General features: G+C 42.2%; 1 protein-coding gene, 1 long non-coding RNA gene and 1 pseudogene across 14 annotated transcripts in view; 2 read left to right on the top strand and 1 right to left on the bottom strand.

Moving 5' to 3' along the window:
- Positions 1–23,615, top strand: part of PPP2R5C (protein phosphatase 2 regulatory subunit B'gamma) — a 167,994-nt gene that overhangs the window by 36,105 nt on the left and 108,274 nt on the right. For 4 of the 13 annotated variants that reach the window (XM_031667833.1, XM_031667830.1, XM_031667838.1 and 1 more), the window contains exon 1: positions 12,252–12,693. The exons of the other annotated variants lie outside the window; for them this stretch is intronic. In XM_031667833.1, coding sequence (XP_031523693.1) covers positions 12,600–12,693 — 94 coding nt within the window. In that variant the 5' untranslated portion in view covers positions 12,252–12,599. Of the gene's footprint in view, positions 1–12,251; positions 12,694–23,615 lie in introns of those variants that run through there. 13 annotated transcript variants of the gene reach the window in all.
- Positions 5,880–5,979, top strand: LOC116276013 (annotated as a pseudogene).
- Positions 9,606–13,223, bottom strand: LOC116275683. Its single transcript, XR_004184764.1, has 2 exons — positions 12,875–13,223; positions 9,606–11,102 (listed from the first exon to the last, which is right to left on the bottom strand). It is a non-coding gene; the product is annotated as an uncharacterized LOC116275683 (long non-coding RNA).

The raw sequence follows: 23,615 nt of genomic DNA, 5'->3' as shown, positions 1-23,615 counted from the left end.
ATGGATGCGTGGGTCGCAGAGCACACCACACACATTCACTCAGTATACGTGTTAACAGTTGTGCGCTGGTCTGCCTGGGTCGTCCATTCGGGCATCTGCCAAGGACCCAGGAAACACACAGTGTGTCCCCCGAAGGAATGAAAAGCCCTCCTAGCCCCTCTGCCCTCTTTCTCTGCCCCCTCCATTTTCACAGAGGGTGGCCAAAACCTCAGCCTGGCCCACCACTCCCTTCACCTCCCTCCACCTCGGATTTCCTCTTGGAAAATGAGGCTTCTGACTCACTTGACCTACTGTGTAGGCTCCTAAGGGTGTCAGCAAATTAAAAAAAAAAACAAACCATTAGCATGAAAGCACTCTGATGTATGCATACTTTTACTTCGTGTTGGTTCCCTACATTCTTAGAACAAGGAAGGAGTGTGAGTACTTGCTTTGGATTGAAAGGTTTTCCAGACTAGCTGTAGGAAGTATGAAAGTAACCAAGGTCTCACACACAGCCCCAGCACTCTGGGTAGATTTCACTTCATCTACTCCACTCGCCTACGCTGAGCTTCCCTGTGGACAAGCTCGTCCGTCCTCTTTAATCACTCCCAGGCCTCGCTCACACAGCAACAAGTGCCTGTCCCTGTGTCCTTGCTGTTGGCAAGCAGAGGTTCCCTGGCAGCCTTTGAACATGGCTGAATGTTAGGTATCTTTGATCTGTCTAAGGAAAAAGTCTATTTTAAACTGTGAAGTGAAGCCCATTTTTTTAGGTCAGATTCTTACCCAACAAAGCATACATCATCCATGCTCATACAGTTTCCAGTTTTAAAAAAAAAAAAAAATAGTGCTGGCCAGCGCAGTGTCAGTGCACTGTGCTCGTGATGCCACAGTTCTGTAGGTTCAGAACACCAGCCTTCTGTTAATTACGATAAAACGTCTTCACTAAAATAGAAGCATATTTAATTTGCCTTCAAAATTGCTTGGAGAGACTTAAAAAATAAAACCTTCAGCTGAATGATGTAGAAAGGAAAAGTTGAAAGTTTTATTCAGAAATACTACCTAGAAATAAAATCAGTGGGATGTATTTACAGGCAGTTTGTTTCTACGTAAAGAATAAAACAGTGACAGAGGGATCAAAGAATAAAGAATAATTCCTTTTCAAGCCAGGCACAGTGGTGTGCGCCTGATTTCTCAGCTACTCACTAGGCTGAGGAGGGGGAGAATCGTGAGTTCAAGCCCAGCCTGGGCAAAATAGGGAGACATTGTGTCCAAAAAAAAAAAAATGAAATAAAGAATTATTTCTTCATTATTGTCTAGTATATAGATTATTGTAGTTATGGCATTTGATGGGAGACCATATTGAGCACTGTGGGCTTGTTGGCCCATTGAGCTGTGGAAGGCATGCTAGGTGGGCTGGGCCCAGCAAAGCGCCCTTCCTTGGTCCTCGCTCAAGCCCTTCACAGGCAGCCGCAGCTTCAGGAAAGGTTCAGAACATTGCTGTGAGGCCGGCGTAGAAGGCAGGTAGGCATGTCACAGGTGGTGAGTGGAAGGCGTCCACTCCTTAGCAAGTGCATCATGGGAAGCCTGGAATGGAGTCTGCGTTCAGGGGAGAGGGAAATGCTGTTCTTGGGATGATTTGACGGCATATCCCTCTTAATTATATGCTACCTGGAAGAGGTGTAAAGGGTAGTGAGGTGGTTTTGTAAGATCAGAATTGGGTGCGACTGCTTGATTCATTCATTCATTCAGTACATTTGACGGAACATCTCCATGCCAGCCATTCTCTAGGAGCTGGACCAAGGAAGAGCTTGTGGACCGAGCCACAGACCCGGAGGGAAGAGGAAGCCTGCCTGGATGAGGGTCATCTAAGCAGAGATTGTCCTCAGGTGGCTCTGCTGCATCCCCCTGCGGCAGCTGAAGGGATCTTTCTGTTGGCTGATGGCCTGTCTTTTTCTAGTGGGACAATGCCCACTGCTTCCTGCACTCTGCTCTGATGGCCGGAGTTGCATTTAGGTGTGTACTGCCTCAGTCCCTCCCAAGCTGTCCACCTCAGCTCAGCATGGAGAGCGCACTCCGTATCTGACGCTGGCTTACCTAAACGTGAGGGGGTAGGGAGATCACATATACGCCCGTTTACAGGTGAGGAAAGGACCAGCAGGGTTTAGTGAAGGCAGCCCTGCTCCCCATGCTGAGCTCCCCCTGTCTAGCCCCTCCCTGAGCAGGTGATGAAAACATGGCCCAGTGCGAGGGGCGTGGTTGCATTATGAGCCTCTTCTGGGTTGCAGTTATTGAGAGTTTGTTTCATCAGTGAGGAAAGTACTCTGGAGACCCAGTTGAACCCTGATAGCTTCAGTGAGCGTACAGTCTCAATGCAAAGGTGACGGGCTTACAGCAGAAGGTCCAGGCAGTTCAAAACTGATTTGAGACGGGGAGTCAACCTCCTCTAATCTATGTTGGTTCCATTTTTCATGCCTCATTTCAGCTAATTTTTGTTTGTGTTTTTTACGTGCCTGATCTCATTTATCCAGATTTCCTTGGTTCAGATTTTCTTGGTTCTCATCACAGCCCTTCCTTTGTTCCTAGCCTGTGCCTAAGAGACAGTATTCATTAAGGGATTCTCCCTGCAGTGACTTAATCTATATCTCTTTGTAAAAATTATTTTTAGGCCAGGTGTGGTGGCTCACGCCTATAATCCCAGCAATTTGGGAGACCAAGACGGGTGGATCCCTTGAGTCTAGGAGTTTGAGACCAGCCCGGACAACCTTGGCCCTACAAAAAATTTAAAAATTAGCCAGCCATGCCGGTGCATACCTGTAGTCCCAGCTACTTGGGAGGCTGAGGTGGGAGGATCACGTGAACTCAGGATGTCAAGGTTTCAGTGAGCTGTGGTCGTGCCACTAGGTTCCAGGGTGGTAGAGTGAGACCCTGTCTCAAAAAATATATGTATTTTTTTAAATTGTTACTTTATGGTGGCTCATGCCTGTAATCCTAGAACTTTGGGAGGCCGAAACAGGGGAATCACCTGAGCTCAGGAGTTTGAGACCAGCCTGGGCAACATGGCAAAACCCTGTCTCTACTAAAAGTACAAAAAGTTAGCCAGGTGTGATGATGCGTGCCTGTAATCTCAGCTACTCAGGAGGCTGAAGCACAAGAACTGCTTGAATCCAGGAGGCAGAGGTTGCAGTGAGCCAAGATCGTGCCATTGCACTCCAGCCTGGGCAACAGAGCAAGACTCTGTCTCAAAATGAAATAAAAATTTTAAAAATATATAAAATAAAATTGTTACTTTTAATTACTCTGAAAGTAATATGTGCTTGTTTTAGCAATACTGAAAAAAAAAAACAGGGAAGTTTTAGAAATAAAAAACATCCATATGATCCTACAGCCTTACTGCTGTGGGAATATATCCAAAAGAAAGAAAATGAGTATATCCCGGGGACACCGCACTGCCGTATTTGTTGCAGCACCACTCACAATAGCCAAAAAATGGAATCAACCTAAGTGTCAATCAGTGGATGAATGACTAAACAAAATGTAGGACGTATACACAATGGAATATTATTCAGCTGTAAAAAAGAATAGAAACTTGTCATTTGCAGCAACATGGATGGAACTGGAGGTGATTGTGTTACGTGAACTAAGCCACGCACAGAGAGACAAATACCATGTAATCTTACTCGTGGGAGCTGGGAAAAAAAAGTGGATCTCATGGAGGTAGAGAGGAGAATGGTGGTTACCAGAGGCTGGAAAGGGAAGGTAGGGAGAGAAGGTGGTTAAGGGCTACAAAAATTCAGTCAGAAGGAATAAGTTCTAGAATTCAACAGTACAGTAGCTGATTTGTAGTTAACAATAATTTATTATCTATTTCAAAGTAGCTGGAACAGAAGAATTGTAATGTTTCCAACACAAAGAAAATATACATGCTGGAGGTGTTAGGTATCCCCGTTCCCCTGACCTGGTCATGACACACTGTTAACAGGTATCAAAATATCACATGTCCCCTCCAAATATGCACAACTATTATATATCAATTTTAAAAAAGAAAAACTCGTACCCATACCAGCCAGTGATGACACTGTGGATATTTGGGGAGTGATTCTTCCTATGATCATACTATTTCTGATTATACACCGCCTCTTTCACTTATATTTTCATTTTATACATTTATAAGTATTTCTGATGGATGTGGAATATTTCACTAGGTATGTGGGACAATCCCTTTGGCATTAAAGTAGTTTCCAGTATTTTAGAACCATAAATAAAACATGCCCTCAAAAAGAGTCAGATAGTTAGAAATGAAGTTATCAAGGAGAGAAAAGACGTGCACACTGCAAACTATGAAATGTTGCTGAAAGAAACAAAAGAATACACCAATCAATGGAAAAACATCTCTTGTTTATAGATTAGAAGACTTAATGTTGTTAAGATGTCAATACTACCCAAAGCAATCTACAAATTCAGTGCAATCCCTATTAAAACTTTTACAATATTCTTTTCCAAAAATAGAAAAGTCCATCCTAAGATTCATAGGGAATGTCAAAGAGATAAGCATAGCCAAAACAATCTTGAAAAAGAAGACCAAAGTTGGAGGACTCACACATCCTGATTTTAAAACTTACAGCAAAGCTACAGTAATCAAGACTCTCTAGTACTGGCATAAAGATGAGCCCAGAAACAAACCCTCACACAGGTGGTCAAATGAGTTTTGATAAGGTTGCCTAGACCATTCAATGGGGAAAACACAGTCTTTTCAACAAATGGTATTGGGAAAACTGGGTACTCACATACAAAAGAATGAAGTGGGACCTGGCCGGGTGCGGTGGCTAACGCCTGCAGTCCCAGCACTTTGGGAGGCTGAGGTGGGCGGATCACGAGGTCAGGAGATAGGGACCATCCTGACCAACATGGTGAAACCCTGTCTGTATTAAAAATACAAAAATTAGCCGGGCGTGGTGGCGGGTGCCTGTAGTCCCAGCTACTCGGGAGGCTGAGGCAGGAGAATCGCTTGAACCTGGGAGGCAGAGATTGCAGTGAGCCGAGATCGCGCCACTGCACACCAGCTTGGTGACACAGCGAGACTCTGTCTCAAAAATAAAAATAAAAATAAAGAATGAGGTGGGACCCTTACCTTCACAACACATACAAAGATTAGCTCAAAATGGATTAAACACCTAAACCTAAGAGTTAAAACTCTAATGTTTGAAAAGAAAACATAGGGGAAAGATTCCATGACATTGGATTTGAATGATTTCTTGGCTATGACACCAAAAGCTCAGGCGACAAAAATAAAAATAGATAAATTGGACTACATAAAAATGTAAAACGCCTCTGCATTAAAGGGGCCAGTCAGCAAGAAAAGGCAGGCCACAGAATGGGGGAGATACTCGGAAAATCATATAACTGATAAGGAGTTAATATCCAGAATATCTAAAGAACTCCTACAACTCAGCAACACAGCTTGAGTTTTTAAATGTGTGAAATACTTAAATAGACATTTCTCCAAAGAATGTAACATCTGCAAATGACCAGTAAGCACATGAAAAGATCCTCAACATCTCTGTCATTAGGAAAATGAAAATAAAAATTACAGTGAGATACTTGACACCCACTAGGATGGCTACTAATTTAAAAAAAAAAAAGAGCCAAGGCAGGCAGATCACTTGAGCTCAAGAGTTTGAGACCAGCCTGGGCAACATGGTGAAATCCCATCTCTACTAAAAATACAAAAACTAGCCGGGTGTGGTAGCACGTGCCTGTGGTCCCAGCTACTCCGGAGGCTGAGGTGAGAGGATTGCTTGAGCCCAGAGGGTCAAGGCTGCAGTGAGCCAAGATCATGCCACTACACTCCAGCCTGGGTGACAGAGCAAGACCCTCCCTGTCTCTAAAAATAAAACTAGTGCTCGCTTCAGCAGCGTATAAACTAAAATTGGAATGGTACAGAGATTAGCACGGCCCCTGCGCAAAGATGACATGCAAATTCGTGAAGCAGTTGCATATTTTCAATAAGTGGTGTTGGGAAAACTGGATATTCATATGCAGAATGAAACTAGACCCCTCTCTCACTGTATACAAAAATCAAATCAAAATGGATTAAAGAAATCTAAGACCTCGGCCGGGCGCGGTGGCTCACACCTGTAATCCCAGCACTTTGGGAGGCTGAGGCGGGTGGATCACGAGGTCAGGAGATGGAGACCATCCTGGCTAACACGGTGAAACCCCATCCCTACTAAAAATTCAAAAAAATTAGCCAGGCATTGTGGCGGGCACCTGTAGTCCCAGCTACTCGGGAGGCTGAGGCAGGAGAATTGCTTGAATCTGGGAGGTGGAGGTTGCAGGTGAGCGGAGATCACATCACTGCACTCCAGCCTGGGCGACAAGAGCAAGACTCCATCTCAAAAAAAAAAAAAAAAAAAAAAATCTGAGACCTCAGACTGTGACACTGCGACAAGAAAACATTGGGGAAAATCTGCAGGACGTTGGTCTAGGCAAAAATTCCTTGAGCAGTACCCCACAAGCACAGGCAACCAAAGCAAACAGGGACAAATGGGATCACATCAGGCTAAAAAGCTTCTGCACAGCAAAGGATGCAATCAATAAAGTGAAGAGACGACCCACAGAATGGGAGAAAATATTTGCAAACTACCCATCTGACAAGGGATTAATAACTAGAATATATAAGGAGCTCAAACAACTCTATAGGAAAAAAATTAATAATCTGATCAAACGATGGGCATAAGATTTGAGAAGACATTTCTCAGAAGACAGACAAATGGCAAACAGGCATATGAAAAGGTGCTCAACATCATTGATCATTAGAGAAATGCAAATGAAAACCACAATGAGATACTATCTCATACCAGTTAAAATGGCTTATCCAAAAGACAAGCAATAACAAATGCTGGAGAGGATGTGGGGAAAAGGGAACCCTCGTACTCTGTTGTTAGGAATGTAAATTAGTACAACCACTATAAAGAACAGTTTGGATGTTGCTTAAAAAAGTAAAATTGAGCTATCATATATGCAGCAGTCCCACTGCTGGGCACATACCCCAAAGAAAGAAAATCAGTATATCAAAGAGATATCTGCACTCCTATGTTTGTCACAGCACTATTGACAATAGCTAAGTGTCCATCAACAGATGAATGAATAAAAAAAATATGGTATATATACACAATGGAGTACTATTCAGTCATGAAAAAGAATGAGATCCAGTCATTTGCAACAACATGGATGGAACTGGAGATCTTTATGTTAAGTGAAATAAGCCAAGTACAGAAAGACAAACATCACATGTTCTCACATATTAATGGGATCTAAAAATCAAAACAATTGAACTCACGGACAGAGGCAGTAGAAGAATGGTTACCAGAGACTGGGAGGGGTAGTGGGGAGGGGGATGGTCAATGGGTACAAAAAAAGTTAGAATAAATAAGACCCACTTGATAGCACAACAGGGTGATTATAGTCAACAATAACTTAATTGTACATTTTAAAATAATATTAAGAATGTAATTGGATTGTTTGTAACTCAAAGGATAAATGCTTGAGGGGATGAATACCCCATTCCCATTCTCCATGATATGCTTATTTCACATTGGATGCCTGTATCAAAACATCTCATGTGTCTCTTAAATATATACACCTACTACGTACCCACAGAAACTAAAAATAAGTTTTAAAAAGTAAGTGTTAATGTCCTCATGGAGAAATCGGAACCGCTGCTGTGGACTGTTTTTTGTTTTTTAGGGTTGGTTGGTTTGTTTGAGACAGAGTCTGGCTCTATCACCCAGGCCGGAGTGCAGTGATATGATCTTGGCTCACTGCAAACTCTGCCTCCCGGGTTCACGCCATTCTCCTGCCTCAGCCTCCCGAGTAGCTGGGACTACAGGCACACACCACCAGGCCCGGCTAATTTTTGTACTTTCAGTGGAGATGGGGTTTTGCCATGTTGGCCAGGCTGGTCTCGAACTCTTGTCCTCAAGCGATCTGCCTGCCTCAGCCTCCCAAAGAAAGTGCTGGGATTACAGGTGTGAGCCACCACGCCCGGCCCTGTGCACTGTCAGTGGGAATGTGAAATGGTGCAGCCACTGTGGAAAACAATATGGCAGTTCTTCCAAATATTACACATATACCTTGCAACTATGTATCGCTATTATGCATCAATTAAAAATAAATAAAAAATAGAATGGGAAAAAAATAAAAATAGAACTGCCATATGATCCAGCAATTTCATTTCTTGGGTATACACCCAAAATAACTGAAAACAGAGGCATGAGCAGATACTTGTAGCCCCATGTTCGTGGCAGCATTATTCACAGTTGACGAAAGGTGGAAGCAACCTAAGTGTCCGTAAACAGAAGAGTGAATAAACAACTTCAGTGTGTGCCAGTGGAATGTCACTCAGCCCTGTAACGGAAAGAAATTCTAGCACTTGCTACAACATGGATGAACCTCGCAGACATTATGCTAAGTGAAGTAAGCCAGTCCCAAAAGGACAAACACTATAAGATCCCCTTATGTGAAGTACCAAGAGTAGACAAGTTCATAGAGACTGAAAATAGAGTGATGGTTGCCAGCACTGGAAGGAGGGGGAATGGAAGGTTCCTGTTTAATGGGGACAGAGTGTCCATTTTGCAAGATGAAGAGTTATGTGGGTGGATGGTAGTGAGGGTTGCAACACATTGTGAATGTGCTTAATGCCACTGAACTGTATGCTGGAAACAGGTAAGATGGTAAATTCTGCGTTGATGTGTATTTTAGCACAATTTTTTTATTTTTTTGTTTTTATTTTACTTTAAGTCCTGGGGTACATGTGCAGAACGTGCAGGTTTGTTACATAGGTATACATGTGCCATGCATGGTGGTTTGCTGCACCTATCAATCCGTCATCTAGGTTTTAAGCCCCACATGCATTAGGTATTTGTCCAAATGCTCTCCCATCCCTTGCCCCCCACCCCCCAACAGGCCCTGGTGTGTAGTGTTCCCCTCCCTGTGTCCATGTGTTCTCCTTGTTCACCTCCCACTTATGAGTGAGAACATGCAGCGTTTGGTTTTCTGTTCCTGTGTTAGTTTGCTGAGAATGATGGCTTCCAGTTTCATCCATGTCTCTACAAAAGACATGAACTCATTCTTTTTTATGGCTGCATAGTATTCCATGGTGTGTATGTGCCACATTTTCTTTATCCAGTCTATCATTAATGGGCATTTGGCTTGGTTCCAAGTCTTTGCTGTTGTAAATAGTGGCACAATTTTTAGATGATTGTTTTTTAATCCATTATAATATTATTAACTCCTTGTATTTATAGCATTTTATTTCCTTTTGCTTGCTTTTGGAGAGAACATACAGAAATTTGTGATTTTAAGGCCGGGCATGGTGGCTCACACCTGCAATCCCAGCACTTTGGGAGGCTGAGGCTGGAGGATCACTTGAGCCCAGGAGTTAAAGACTACTCTGGGCAACATAGTAGAGACCTCATCTCTATTGAAAATGAAAAAAATGAGCAGGTGTGGTGACACAAGCCTGTGGTCCCGACTCTGCAGGAGGCTGAGGCAGGAGGATCACTTGGGCCCACAAGGTCGAGGCTGCAGTGAGCAGAGATCATACCACTTCACTCCAGCCTGGGTGACAGAGCAAGACCCTGCCTCCAAAAAAACAAACCACAGAAATTTGTCATTTTTAATATGAGCACTCTTCCTGAGGGGTTTGTTCAGAAGTATTTAAATGTTCTTTTTTTGCTTGAGAATTGATTATTCACTTTCCCTTTCTTCTAAAAGTTATAGGGATTTGGGGGTGGTGGTTTTGATTGATTTTTATTTAACTGTTTAAGCCATCTCAAATTTTATTTTGGTGTGATGTGAAAACACTTTAATTGACTTTTTTCTGCATGTAGTTAATCAGTTGTCTGCCCCAAGATTGCCAAGCAATTATCTAATTCTTCCCCTTCCACTGATTTGAGATACACTCTTTATTATATTACATTTGTGTCAACATATTTCTCAGTTTGGGGCTGTGGCTTCTGTTCCATTAATCTGCCTCTTTTGCCCCATCACACTGTCATTAATTCATACAGCTTTACAGTTGGTAGGACTAGCCTTTCTCATTAGTAGTGTTCTCATTCTTCTTGTTCTTTTAGTTTTTGCAGGTGAACTTTCGAATACTTTTGCTAAGTACCTGGAAAAATAGAGGCCCACCAGAATTTTAATTGGAAATACTTTAAACCTGTAGATCAGTTTGGGGGAAAATTATCAGCGTAGCTGCAGTATTTATATTTTTATATTTCCAATTCAGAAGTACACCTTACCTTTATTCAAGTCTTCTTTTCTTCCCTCATATTATTTGTTTATTTAATTTATTTCTATCTTAGAGTCTGTTTTATCAGTGATGGCCAGATCAGCCTTGGTATTCTTTAAAGAACTACTTACATGCATAGGGTTTCAAAAGAGCGTGGGGTAAATCACTAATAAAGGCGAGATCCTTAGATCTGAGATCATTAGGAAAAATACATCAAAAAGTGTCTTCACTTTCTTTGACTGCTGTTCCGTATATTAGATATAAAGCTCTCAGGAGCCTTTCCCCCTTATTTCTGTATTCCCACTCATCAGCACAGTCATAGGCTAGGCACATTTTTTCATCTTATCTCATATGAAATATTAAATCATTGGCGAGCAGGTCTCTGTCTCTTTAAAGCCCAGATCTTCAATAAGCATCTGCTCCTGGGCTCCTTCCTGAGCCACTGAACGCCTCGTTCCTAATTGTGTCTGAGTTCATCTGGCATCACTCGGAGGAGGAGGAGGCGGCTGGGGTATGTGGCAGTGAGAGCCATCAACACTGCTTCGTAGTGGTCGTTGGTGATCGGTGGCCGTCCCCACCAGACACACAACCCACAGGTCAGCAGTGAAGGCCCAGAGGCAAAAGAGCAGCTAAGATCTAAATTCCTGTTACCCAGCTGAAAGCACGTGCTCTTTTAAAAAAAAAAAATTAATTCTGCTCTTCAGATAGCAGCGAAGCCAGGGCAGGTGTGAGGCCAGCAGGCTGCTCAGGTGGTGCGTGCCCACTGCCCACATGTGTCAGAAATCACATCATCTCCTGGCCAGCTATGGAATCCAGCAGTGTCTTGTCAGCTCTGGGGAAAGAGGGGGAAGAGAGGGATTTGGTTTGCTTTTATCTATTTATTTATTTTAATTGCTCTTGATACAATAAAAGCTACATTCTTGCGAGGGAGGACTTGATTAGCAGCCCTGAAGGGTGGTGGCAGGTCCCTTACTCATTGGATGTACCTGGCGCTAAACCCTCAGCTGGAACTGCGAGCCCTAGCTATGTCTCAGGTGTTTCTTACTCTACTATGAATTATGTTTAGGAACTAAAGGGCTTTTGTATCGTTCACAAGTGGGGGAAAAGAGCAGAGGAGTTGTGTGAGAGACTATTAAAAATGAGGAGCCATAGTTTGGACAAAGTTTCTTGTTGGTGTGAAGAAAGGAGGAATTTTTTTCAGTTCTACCTGCCAAAGAGGCTTTTCTTATAGTTTGTTTTCATTTGGAACTACTAATAACACTGATTTTTGTAGGGAATCATCTCACCACACCCCCTCATGGGATCCTGCAATACTCCAATTCAGAAATAGTGTTTTTCTCCTTGGAATAGCTTTTTATATTAAGCTTATTTGAAGATAGAAAACTAAGATCTGAATAGTAGCTTTTAATAGCCCCATAAAAATAACTGAAATATCTTTAATTTTAAATTTGAACAATATCTAAAACTTAAAAAGTATTTAATATGTCAGCATCTTTGCAATACAAAAATAAACACACTGAATTTCATTTTATGCCTTTTTACTCCCAAGGCCAGGTGATACAAATATTTCAATTTGTGTCACTTTCTAGCTATGGAATTTATAAAACAGCTTTCATTTTCTATGTAAGTTTTTAAGCTTAATTTTTTCAGGAAAAAATAGATCTCAAGAAAAAAAGTGTTTGGGATCATAAGTTAATAACATGTCCTATTGGTAAAGGAAGTTGAATAAGAGTCCAAACTAATGGTTAGAATTGTGTAATATTTGATTAGCCATTTGTTAAAAAACAACGAAACAAAACAAACACTGAGTTGCCAGAATCCTACCTAAGATGCAGATATTAATTAGAACTAGCAAGTCGAAGTTGCACAGGTGGGTATAAAATGAATTTGGGATCCCTAACTGGGAAATGCTGAAGTTCACGCAGACGTATACACACACTTTTTTTTTTTTTTTTTTTTTTTTTTGGTAGCTCCCTCGGAATCATTTGTTTACAGTCTGGCCAGGGTTGTGGCCTCCAGTACTTCCCCTAAGAGATGGGACCTTTGCCTAAAAGTTACTGAGAAACGAAGGCTGCAGAAAGCCGGAAAATGTCCAAGCTTTTAATGCACACTGACAGCCAAACAGAACGCTCTTTCCGTTTGCAGTTTTTTTTAGTGTCATTTTAAGTTGCAGCTTCCGGCCAATCAGCGCGCTTCATGCCTGCTGACATCACGAACCAGCCAGTTCCCTCCAGCTGCAGAGAGCTTCAGTTTGCCTTTTTTTTTAAAACTAAAATGGAGGCTGGTTTCTTGCCTTAAGGAGCCCATTGCCTTTCCCGCTGAAGTCTAGATGTTGACATGTAATAAAGCGGGCAGCAGGATGGTGGTGGATGCGGCCAACTCCAATGGGCCTTTCCAGCCCGTGGCCCTTCTCCATATTCGAGGTAAGTTATTGTGTGTTTCACTGAATCGGAACCTTCCGTGGGTAGTTAATAAATGGCTATTGTGCTTCAGATAAGAAAAGCAGGAAGTCCTTTCTAGCAGAATTCCCCCCATTTCGCTGCAGACTGAAGCAGAGGAGGTTGGGTGTGTCAACTGCAGTTTGGCATTTTACGAACTACTTACAGAATTTGAGGCTTGAAAGAGGCCTTGCATGCATAGTTCAAAGCTGGTTTTTCTGCTTTCTGCTCGCTCTCCCATCCCCCTTTCAAAGCTGTGCTGATGTCAAAGGATGTGAAGTCACTGCCCAGGGAAGGTATTGGGTGGGGGTAGGAAGGAGAGGCGGGCCCGTCGCGCCTGGCCAAGTTGTCCGTACGCAGAGTTTCTGTTACATCTGTGTTGCTTAATGCTGCAAAGGTTTTGTCGAGGACACATCTCAGAATTAAAGATGAATTGCAGTCAGAAAATATGCACAATGAATTGGAAAAGAACTTCCTTTAAAAGGATTGTTTTCATTCTTGCCGTGGAGCCTGAGAGAGAAATATGCTCCACTTTGAAATACTGAAATCTGTCCTGGGTCATCGTTTTTGAAATGTTAACGTTTTCGTGGAATATTAGGAAATATTTTGCATTTAAATAGGCTATGTATTGCCATTTGACTTTTAAAATGTTAAATGGCAACAAGTTTTCAAGGTATATGGAGATCATTATTAATAATTACAGTTTGCCTCTTTTTATGCATATTTTGGTTTCAAAACTGAGCCTAAAAGCACAGCTACTCTAGTAATTAATAGTGGTTATATTGAACCACAGGCATCAGGGTAGTAGCCTACTTATTCTTGGTATTTTAAGATCTATGAATTTTTTTGGTCATAATTGAGTGAAATAGAAAAATGATTTTAAGTTTCATCAGATCACTTTAGAATTTATAGTATCAGAGCTGTGCCCCAACAAAACTGTTTCTCAGAATCTCTTTTAAGGACATGTTTAAGGAAGGGTGGGAGCAAGATTTCTAGGTGACTAATAATCTCTCTGACTAAAATGCCAGACCAGACTTTTCAGATCGCAGGGTGTACCAGGCACATGCATACCCAATCTACTGGAATAAAATGGGTGGTGCTTTTCTCTCCACACCATCTTTCATGAAGGTGGAAACCAGCATTCAATGACCATATTATAGGGCAGGCTGTGAATTTATTGTTTTTGTAGTGCACCTAGTAAAAAGCAAAGGTTGCCTATAGGTAACATTCAGGTATTTTAGCTGCAAGAACCAAATGGGCAAGAATAAAATGTAATTGTTTGGATTTAAGTTAAATAGTTTTTGTTTGTTTTTTGGGAGACAGGGTCTCACTCTGTCTCCCAGGCTGGAGTACAGTGGTATGATCACAGCTTACTGCAGCCTCCACCCCCCGAGCTCAGCTGATTTCCCCCACCTCAGTTTCATGAGTAGCTTAGACTTCAGGCACGCACCACCATGCCCAGCTAATTTTTTAATATTTTTTGTAGAGATGGGGTTTCGCCATGTTGCCCGGGTTGGTCTCGAACTCCTGGGCCCAAGCGATCCTCCCACCTCGGCCTCCCAAAGTGCTGGGATTACAGGTAAGAGCCACTGTACCCTGCCAAGTTAGTTCTTAAAAACGAACTAGTTAGCAGTAAGACAAATTGACTGCATATAAAATGTAAATTTTTATACTTTTAAGGTATCCACTTACAAATAACATAAATCTTTTTGGTTTGAGTTTTCTGGTTTTTATTAGATGCCTAATATACTACTCAGTTTTTGAATTATGAACTTATTCTGAAATAGAATCATGTCGTGTTGTATCTTGAACCACATTGATTTTCTTTCTTTCTTTTTTTTTTTTAATTCCAAGACCTTATTATGGTCAGTTTGGATTTGTTGCTGTTGGTTGGGTAGTTTGTTGCTTGCTATATAATTGTGGAGGGAAAAAGTAGTGAAATGTATTAGCCTGAAAGAGACTTGGGTTTTTGATAACCTTTGGAGACCTAAAACTAACTTCTGACTCAAACAGTGGGGGTGATTTCTAACTTCAAAATTTGAAGAACGCTTGACTTACTCATAAAGACTTTGTGCAGCAAGCATGTTAATGTGAGAGTTAGCAAAATTTGATTTATTTATTGGGCCTTAGAGTCTTAGCTTAACATCCATTGAGCAGCTCCTGTGTGCCAAGTGCTGAGGATCATTGAAGTGATTAAGTCGCAGCCCCTGTCCCAAAGGAGCGAATGGTTACATGGAGAGGCCCAGCATAGGAGCTCTGCTACGAGAGGGCTAGAGCAAGAACGCACCGGCAGGGTGCCAGGGAGAGCAGGGGCTGGTGTTGTGATGCCGGGAGCAGAAGGAACTGAGGAGAGCTGCGCCCTGGGCTACCCTGCCCACGCGAATGGGGCAGGGATGTACTGTCCTTCCCGTTTATTTAGGGAGGAGGGGTCTTTCCCACTGAAGGAGAAATAACTTACCCAAGGTTACACAGCCTAGAAGTGGTGGAGCCAGAATCCAAACCCAGATTGTTGTGTTGTTTCGTTTTGAATCTTTTTTAAAAAATCATTTTAAAACAGGAATGTTGGCTGCTTGAAGAATATTTTGCTACAGGATTACAATAGTGGTATTTTCCCCAATGCCTTATCATTTATTTGGCTCGGTGGCCTCTTTTTGTGTAACAGTTTTGTACCTTGGGCTCATTTCTTAATCATTTTACAAATATTGATTGATCCATACCACATGCCAGGCAGGGTTCTAATGTGGATATGAGCAGGGGCTATGGCCCAGCTTTCCCAGTTTACCATCCACCGGGGTGGGGACCAAGTAAGCAAGTAAAGTGATCACCTGATTTGTTGTCACGATCGCTTTGACCGTTATTGTCTACCAAGTAGTCTGGAGTTTGCGATTAAAATGGCGAATTTGCATAACCTAATAAGTTCAAGTGTGAAAGGGACATATTTTTGAGGGTTAGTGTAAGGCCTTCTGTCTGTAGAAGGAGAGTCACCTGGAACTTGATGACTGTGAATGTGGCTTGGTGACGTCAATCCTTACCCTCAGCTGTGTCCAGGAGACCTGCCTGCTGTGGTGGAAATGTTCTGTGCTGTCCTCTGCAGCAGCCCCTGGTCAACTGCGACTGCTGAGCACTTGACATGTACAGCTGAGAAAGTGAATTTTTAACTGTAGTTATTGTAAATGTAAGTGGACACACATATCTAGTGGCTACGATATTGGACAGCACAGTCCTAGACTGGAATTGTTCAACTTTTTTTGGAAAAGGGCCAGATTGTAAATAGTTCTGGCTTTGTGGGTGAAAGCAGCCATAGACAGTAAATGAATAGGCCTAACTGTGGTCCAGTAAAGCTTTATTGACAAACAGGTGACAGGCTGGATTTGGCCCATGGGCCATAGTTCACCCACCCTGTTCTAGACTGCTCTTCGACTTTTGGAATTGCCTGTTAAGGATAGGAAAGCATGTTTCCTGCAGGCCTTCGGTCTAGTGCCTCCTCCCTATGCTGGGAAGCTGAGCCAGCTGTGATGCTGCGAGGCGTGGTGGGCGGGCCCGCTTCCCACCCTGCAGCGCATGCTCACTTCAGGAGCCAGGTTTAAGGCAGTGACAGCCAAGCCAGAAGGATGGTAATGGCCAGAGAGGAATCACACAGTTTTGAGCCTTTTCCAGCTGGCCTTTATTCTGGGCTTCAAGAATGTTATTAACTGCTCTCATCTTGTTCTAGTCATTAGCAAACTTATCCAGTGGATGAGTCTGTCTTTGAAAGACTCAGGAGTAGCTCCAGCCTGGTGGGATGTTGGAGAACAAATCATTCTTTTGATGTAAACCCGTTTTTTCTTGGGAAGTGGAGGTCTAATGGAAAAGTTTATTTTCTCACAAGTACTTCCTGAGTCACCAGTTTGTTGAAGGTCTTCACCTTTCCAATAAAAATTCATTTAAAAACATGCAAGAAGCAAGCATAGAACTCAAACCCCATGGTTTTCATTTCCTGCTGCACTAAATCTGGTGACTTAACCTATATTAATAATAACAACAATAGCTATTATACATAATGCACATGGGTTACTAAATTAGTAACACACCTGCATGGTGTGAAGTCAGTAAGTCCTAGTGAGAATGGGTGCCCCTTGTTATCTTTATTCCCTAAAATTAGGAAGGAACAATGTTTGAATGATGACTAAACAGATTCTTCAAATGATTAGACCGGTGATTCTCTGAACAGTGCCTCAGCTCAAGATTTTTGCTGCACAAACATGTATGTACTATGTAACTGTAGCTCCCTGCAAAGTGACCTTATAGAAATACAGCCTTAACCTTAAACCTGTATCTTATCCTGTGTCCAATCCTGTTTCCTATATGTGAAGTTGTTTCTTCTGTATTCCTGGTGGTATAGAAGGTAACCAGAGTAACAGATAATTCTCTGGGGAAACGGGTGGGTATGTTTGTGTAAAGTCTATACACCTTTTTGTTCGTTACACACACATTTATGCTCAGACACACTCTCATCCATCTCCCTTATCCATACGCTCTCAATCTCAGAGGCAAAAACAAAAACTTACCATTCAACTTGGGTCTAATGTCTGCTCAGGAGGTTTTGCCTTGCAGCAAAAGCTATCTTCTAAAATTTTTTCATTAAAGTATGTTGTGTAGAGAAATGAAAGAAAAATAAAGGTAAGGTTATTAGTCAAGAATAGGGTGTGTGTTTTTAAACCCAGGAAAAGAACAGACAGAAACACAAAGACAGAGTGGTTTGGGATACATCCTAACTTTTGGTTCCACATGTCAAATGAAATTGCAAAGTGGTTCTTTTTGGATCCTACAGCTCTTTGCCAATTATGACAAGCTGTTATGAACGCTCATGTACTTCTTCCTCCCAGCATTCTTGCCTGGCAGGTGAGCAGGACAATCCTAGCATTTCCCCTCCCCAAGGTCACCCAGCCTAGAGGGCCCAGTCCAGGGCTGTTGGCAGCACCGAGTATGAGGTCCCGAAGCTGCTGCTGGTGGCTATCCCAGAAGAGAAGCAGTGTGCATTGAGTGCCTTCAGCGTGCTGGGTCATGGCTGAAACCCTGTACCTCTGTTCTCTCTCTGAACCTGCCCAGCACTGTGAGGCATTATAATCCTCCCCCACTCACTGCCACCCCTGCCTTTTTTTTCCCCCCCGGGAGAAAAAAAGGGAGCCTCTTGCCCAGGGCCACCGAGAATGTAGTGAAACAAGATTTGAGCCTCAATCAGTCTGATAGCAAAGATCATGTTCTTTGCTCTGCAGACATCAGGGTGTTGAGAGATGCTGGTGGAAGCTCTCACCTCATAGGTACTTTTTGATTTATACTGTTTTCTATACAGTGGTAATATATTTGAGTGTCTGGAGTTCAAAACTCATTTCAGGGTTGAATAGGAGTTTGTTAAAGGTTTACATGCGTATGTTCTTGGTGTGCAGGGAGAAAGTTGATAATCTTCTTACCTGCTGTCCCAGTTCACTTACCAAATCTGCCAGCCAGTAGTTGTTGACTTATCTCCTCCACAAAATCAGGAGTATCCTTAGGACAGTCCTGTTGAACTTGTTCTCTGGTGACACTGAGCATTATTCCTAGAGTAGAAGCATAAGTTAGTGTCAGTGGATTGAAAATTAAAAGTTATTTCTGAGTGATCACTCAGGAAATAGCTATCTACTATTATTTCTTTTTTGAGATGGAGTCTCGCTTTGTCACCCAGGCTGGAGTGCAGTGGCACGATCTTGGCTCACTGCAACCTCTACCTCCCAGGTTCACACCATTCTCCTGCGTCAGCCTCCCAAGTAGCTGGGGTTACAGGTGCCCGCCACCACACCCGGCTATTTTTTGTATTTTTAGTAGAGACAGGGTTTCACCATGATGGCCGGGCTGCTCTCGAACTACTGAGCTCAGGTGATCCACCTGCCTCGGCCTCCCAAAGTTCTGGGATTACAGGCATGAGCCACCGCACCTGGCCTATCTAGTGTATTTCTTAGATAAATACCTGATCAGTGGAATGAAAAGCTCATAAAAAGCTGTACTTTATTTTTCTCTCAATCCTCTATGCAGTTGATGTATTTCAATGAAAAACGTATAGGAGATGGCTTTTGCTGCAAGGCAGAAACCTGCTGAGCAGACATTATACCCAAGTTCAAGAGTAAGACTAACTACCAAAAAGGTGCCAGACTTTACACAAGGTGGCTGGTTGAAAGAGCAGACACAGGTGCCCACTCCACTCCGCGCCTTGCTCAGGCGCTGTTTCCTCACCCTGTCGCACTGGAAATAGGACCGCCAAGTGGAGAACTTCTAAACGTGGGGTAAATCGTTTCTCTCACTGACATCTTGGAAAAAAGACACTGGCTAAAATGCGTGGGGACAAACCAATACTCCTACAGCAGGTAGAAGTCTGGCTTTATTTTAGGCCCTTGAATTACACATAAATCAAAAACTCTTCTAGTTTAAAAAAGAAAAAAAGACTGAAGAGATACAATAGTTTGGTACAGTGAGTGAATCTAGATTAGATCCTTGTTCTAAAAAGTGTGAAATCAAACCTATTAGAGACATTTTGAAGGCAACTGGAGAAAGTGGAGTGCAGAATGACATTGGATGTGTGGAATTACTGCAAACTTTCTTGATGTAAAAAGGTGTCCAAATTTTGTGAGGGACTTTTCTTATTCTTAGGGAATGCAGAATGAAGTAGTAATCAGTGAAGGATCATGATCTCTGCAACTTGAAATGATAAAGAGAAAAGTGGGTAAAAAGCAAGTATGTCAAGTCAAAGCATGAATAGTTGTTGAATCTAGGCGAGTGGATATAGAGTATACAAGTATTCATTGAAATTCTATGGAGATTTTAACTTTTTCATAATGTTCGAGATAATTAAATATATATTTTATATATGTAGAAATATATAAATATAAATTATATATAATATATAGAAATATATAAATATAAATGATATATAATATATAGAAATATATAAATATAAATTATATATAATATATAGAAATATATATTTTATATATATAGAAATATATACATATTATATAAAAATATATATAGAAATGTATACATATTATATAAAATATATATTTTATATATAGAAATATATAAATATAAATTATATATAAATATATAATATATAAACTATATATAAGTATATTTTATATATAAATTATATATTATATATATATATATTTTTTGAGATGGAGTCTTGCTCTGTCGCCAGGCTAGAGTGCAGTGGCGCAATCTCAGCTCACTGCAACCTCCGCCTCCTGGGTTCAAGCAATTCCACTGCCTCAGTCTCCCAAGTAGCTGGGACTACAGGCGTGCACCACCATGCCTGGCTAGTATTTTGTGTTTTAACAGAGACAGGGTTTCACCATGTTGGCCAGGATGGTCTCGATCTCCTGACCTCATGTTCCACCCACCTCGGCCTCCCAAAGTGCTGGGATTACAGGCATGAGCCACTGCCCCAGGATGAGAAATATATTTTTTAAAAATAAGGCTGTTTCGCTCTCTTATCATTTCAATATTCACTGGTGAAGGAAATATCTTTAAAAAGGTTCTGCTTTGGAAACAACGTACAAAGGAAATGTAATAACTTAGCTACTGTTTCCTAAGCCATGAGCAGTGGCCTTTCATGTTTGAGTCTTTGCCAGCCAGTGTTGGTCCTCTGGTTATAACTCACAGTAGCTGCACAGACTACCGCACCATCTTACCAAACAGCGTTTTTGGGATGCATCACCATTTTTGATGTTTATTGCCATTTTTATTGGTCTTTTGGAGTGTAACTGCCTTTAAGGCACACCGGAAGATAAGATAAAACCAAAGTTTCCTGCACACTTTAACAGGCAGGGTGTTTGGTGGTTAAGGGTAGGACCTGGAGCCACATGCCAGGGTCAGATCACCACCACCCCCCACCCCGCCCACCCCAGGCAAGCTCAGCTGTCCAGGGCATGTGACTCACTCTCTGTTTCTAGAAATGGAACGTGAAATGGGAATAATAATACAAGCTACCTCTTTGGGGTTTTTTTGAAAGTTAAGTGAATGCACGTAAAGAGCTTAAAATGGCGCCTGGAGTGTCGTGAGACTCAGTGTTTGTGGTGTCTGTGGTTACCTCTTTCGCAGGTTGTATGTGGTATTCCAGAGCCCCGCCACTTAGCCATGATCTGTTTTCTTTTTCTCCAGCTGTATTATCTGTATTTGTTCTCTCAAAGCTCATCTGTCTCTCTGTCTCTCTCTCTTTTACCCAGCCTTTTCGTCTCTTGCAGTTTGCTTGGCATTTCACCATTTGGAAGAAATTAGTATCATCAGTACCTCTGGAGTTTGCACTATGTTCTGCTTATAGATTGTGTATAGTTACCTACTAAGATGGTCCTAAGCACATGTCCACAGCCTCGGTTCAGAGTATACTTAGTGCTCCCTATTCAGTCTTTCTGTTCCTGTGCTCCAGTCCGTGAAGTCTAGAGTAAAATAAGAAATTAGCATTTATATACATCTCCCCTCCTCATCTTTAGAAGAAGAGTTTCAGTATCACATTCATAAGAAATTTCATATTTAAAAGTTAGTGTTACAGTCGCAGTGCCTCACACTTGTAATACCTGCACTTTGGGAGGCCACGGTGGGCAGATCACCTGAGGTAAGGAGTTCAAGACCAGCCTGGCCAACGTGGTGAAACCCCATTTCTACTAAAAATATAAAAATTAGCCAGCGTGGTGGCAAGTGCCTGTAATCCCAGCTACTTGGGAGGTTGAGGCAGGAGAATCACTTAAACCTGGGAGGCGGAGGTTGCACTGAGCCGAGATCGCACCACTGCACACCAGCCTGGGTGACAGAGTGAGACTCTGTCTCAAAAAAAAAAAAAAAAAAAATTACAGATATCTGTGGTTAATCTCAAATAGGGTGACTTTACATGTCATTTCCCTTTAGTTGTTTTTAAGTGCAGATGTTGCTTTAATTAAATAATATTTGAAATAAGTGGGATCCCAACTCTAACCTTGTATCTTACTGTTTTTAAATGTTGATATTTTGGTGTTTTCAGTAGAATTTGAGCTGTTAACAGTGTTTGATTAGGTTTTTTCAGTTTCTTTGTCATCGACGTTTGTAACCTCGTTATAATACACATGGATTTTTATCTGCTGGTTGTGTTGCTCACGAGCAATGTGTTCTAATTATGGTATTTTAACGTGTAACTTGTGAAACCAGTAATGTTTCACTCTAGGGAACAAGTCCTGGAGAACCTTAAGCCCCAGAGAACCACCTCCACTTCTTCCCAAGCTGCTGGTTCTTTATTCTTTGCGGGCTTCAAGGAGGAGGTGGGCGGTGAGGGTGTCTGTATATGTGTGTTCACATTTGTAGACAGTTTCTGCCCATGTATAATTAGGAATGGGTTGTTGGTTTTGTTTTTTTTCCCCCAGCTTTATGTAGTTGGTCAGACTTCTCAAAGGCGGGTAGCGTTGGTTAATCGTTCTCTTGGAATTCTGAAGCCAAACTTTGCGTGGAGCAGTGTTCACCCTGGGCAGCCCGTGGCCCCTGGGGTCACAGAGCTGCTTTCCAGGGCGTTTGCAAGGCCATCACTGTCTCGTAAGATCACCAAGATCTGATTTACCTCTTTTGCTGTGTGGATGTTTGCCCTGGTGGTGCAAAGGCAGTGGCGAGTAGCATGGCGCCTTTCTTTCATCAAGCAGGACAGCGGTGCTCAGCTAGCAGCACACCAGTCTGACCAAGGATGTCCTTGATGAAGCATGAAGTTACTAGTTTTTTAAGTCTCAACTGTTTTGTATACCTTTTTACTTTTGTTTTTGTTTGGGTTTGTTTTGGTTAGGTTTTTTTGTTGCCCAGGCTGGAGTGCAGTGGCGCAATCACAGCTCACTGCAGCCTCAACCTCCCCAGCTCAAGCACTCTCCCACCTCAGCCTCCTGAGTAGCTAGGGCTACAAAGAAGCACCACCACACCCAACTTTTTTTTTTTTTTTTTTTTTTGTGGTAGAGCTGGGGTCTCACTGTGTTGCTCAGGCTGGTCTCAAACTCCTGGGCTCAAATGATCCTCCTGCTTTGGCCTCCCACAGTGCTGGGATTAGAGGCGTGAGCCACTGCAGCCAGCCTCCTTTTTGATTTTGCGTGACGAAATGCAGAGTTCACATAAAGCCCTTCTAGCATGCTGGAGTGTGATGGGCGTCTCGAAGAAAAGCGCCCGTGCTCATGTGTGAGTTATGAGCCAAAATAGCCACTTTTTCCAGGAACTTATAAATTATGAGAACAGTAATGTAAAATCATTTTTACTTGACAGAACAAAAAGCAGACAAACGGTAGATATTAAGACTTAAATATTTGGCTGATATTTTCTAGCAAATCTATGAAGTGAGCTTATCAATGCAGGGGAAAACAACTGCACCACTGTTTTTGGCCCATGATAAAATTTGAGCTTTCAAGAAAAATCTGAACTTTGGAGAACTTTTATCTGCCAGTGTAAGTGTGGCAGCTCCCAGTGCCACAGACTCTTCTGCCGAGAGGGGTGGCGACATTAGCAAGTGGAGTTTCTTGATGTATACGGTGGGAGGCCACACAATACTTGCAGCAGTGTGCTCTCAGTGACCGACAAACGATGCTACAAACAAGCGTGGGCGAAGAGCCGCCCCAAGTGTAAGAGATACTGCCGGGTGTTAATGTAACTGACGGGTTCATCAATACGGTTTCAGATTCCTCATTGCAACTAATCTTTAAGGAACTATCACTTGTTGGATTTTAGCGTAGGCAAAGAAAAACATCGGCAATTTTTTGAGAAGCTATTGAAACCTCCCTTTTCCCACCAGACATGTCTGTCTGAGCCTGGGGTGTTTCTTTACATATACTTGAACCAAAATAGCATATCACAGCAAATTGAACACAGAAGCACATCGGCAGATCCGCCTGTCTTCTGTTGAGTAT

This window comes from Papio anubis, chromosome 7, assembly GCF_008728515.1.
Source record: "Papio anubis isolate 15944 chromosome 7, Panubis1.0, whole genome shotgun sequence".
Lineage (NCBI taxonomy): Eukaryota > Metazoa > Chordata > Mammalia > Primates > Cercopithecidae > Papio > Papio anubis.
Note: the sequence above shows the minus strand (reverse complement) of the source record. Positions and strands in the feature narration are given on the sequence as shown.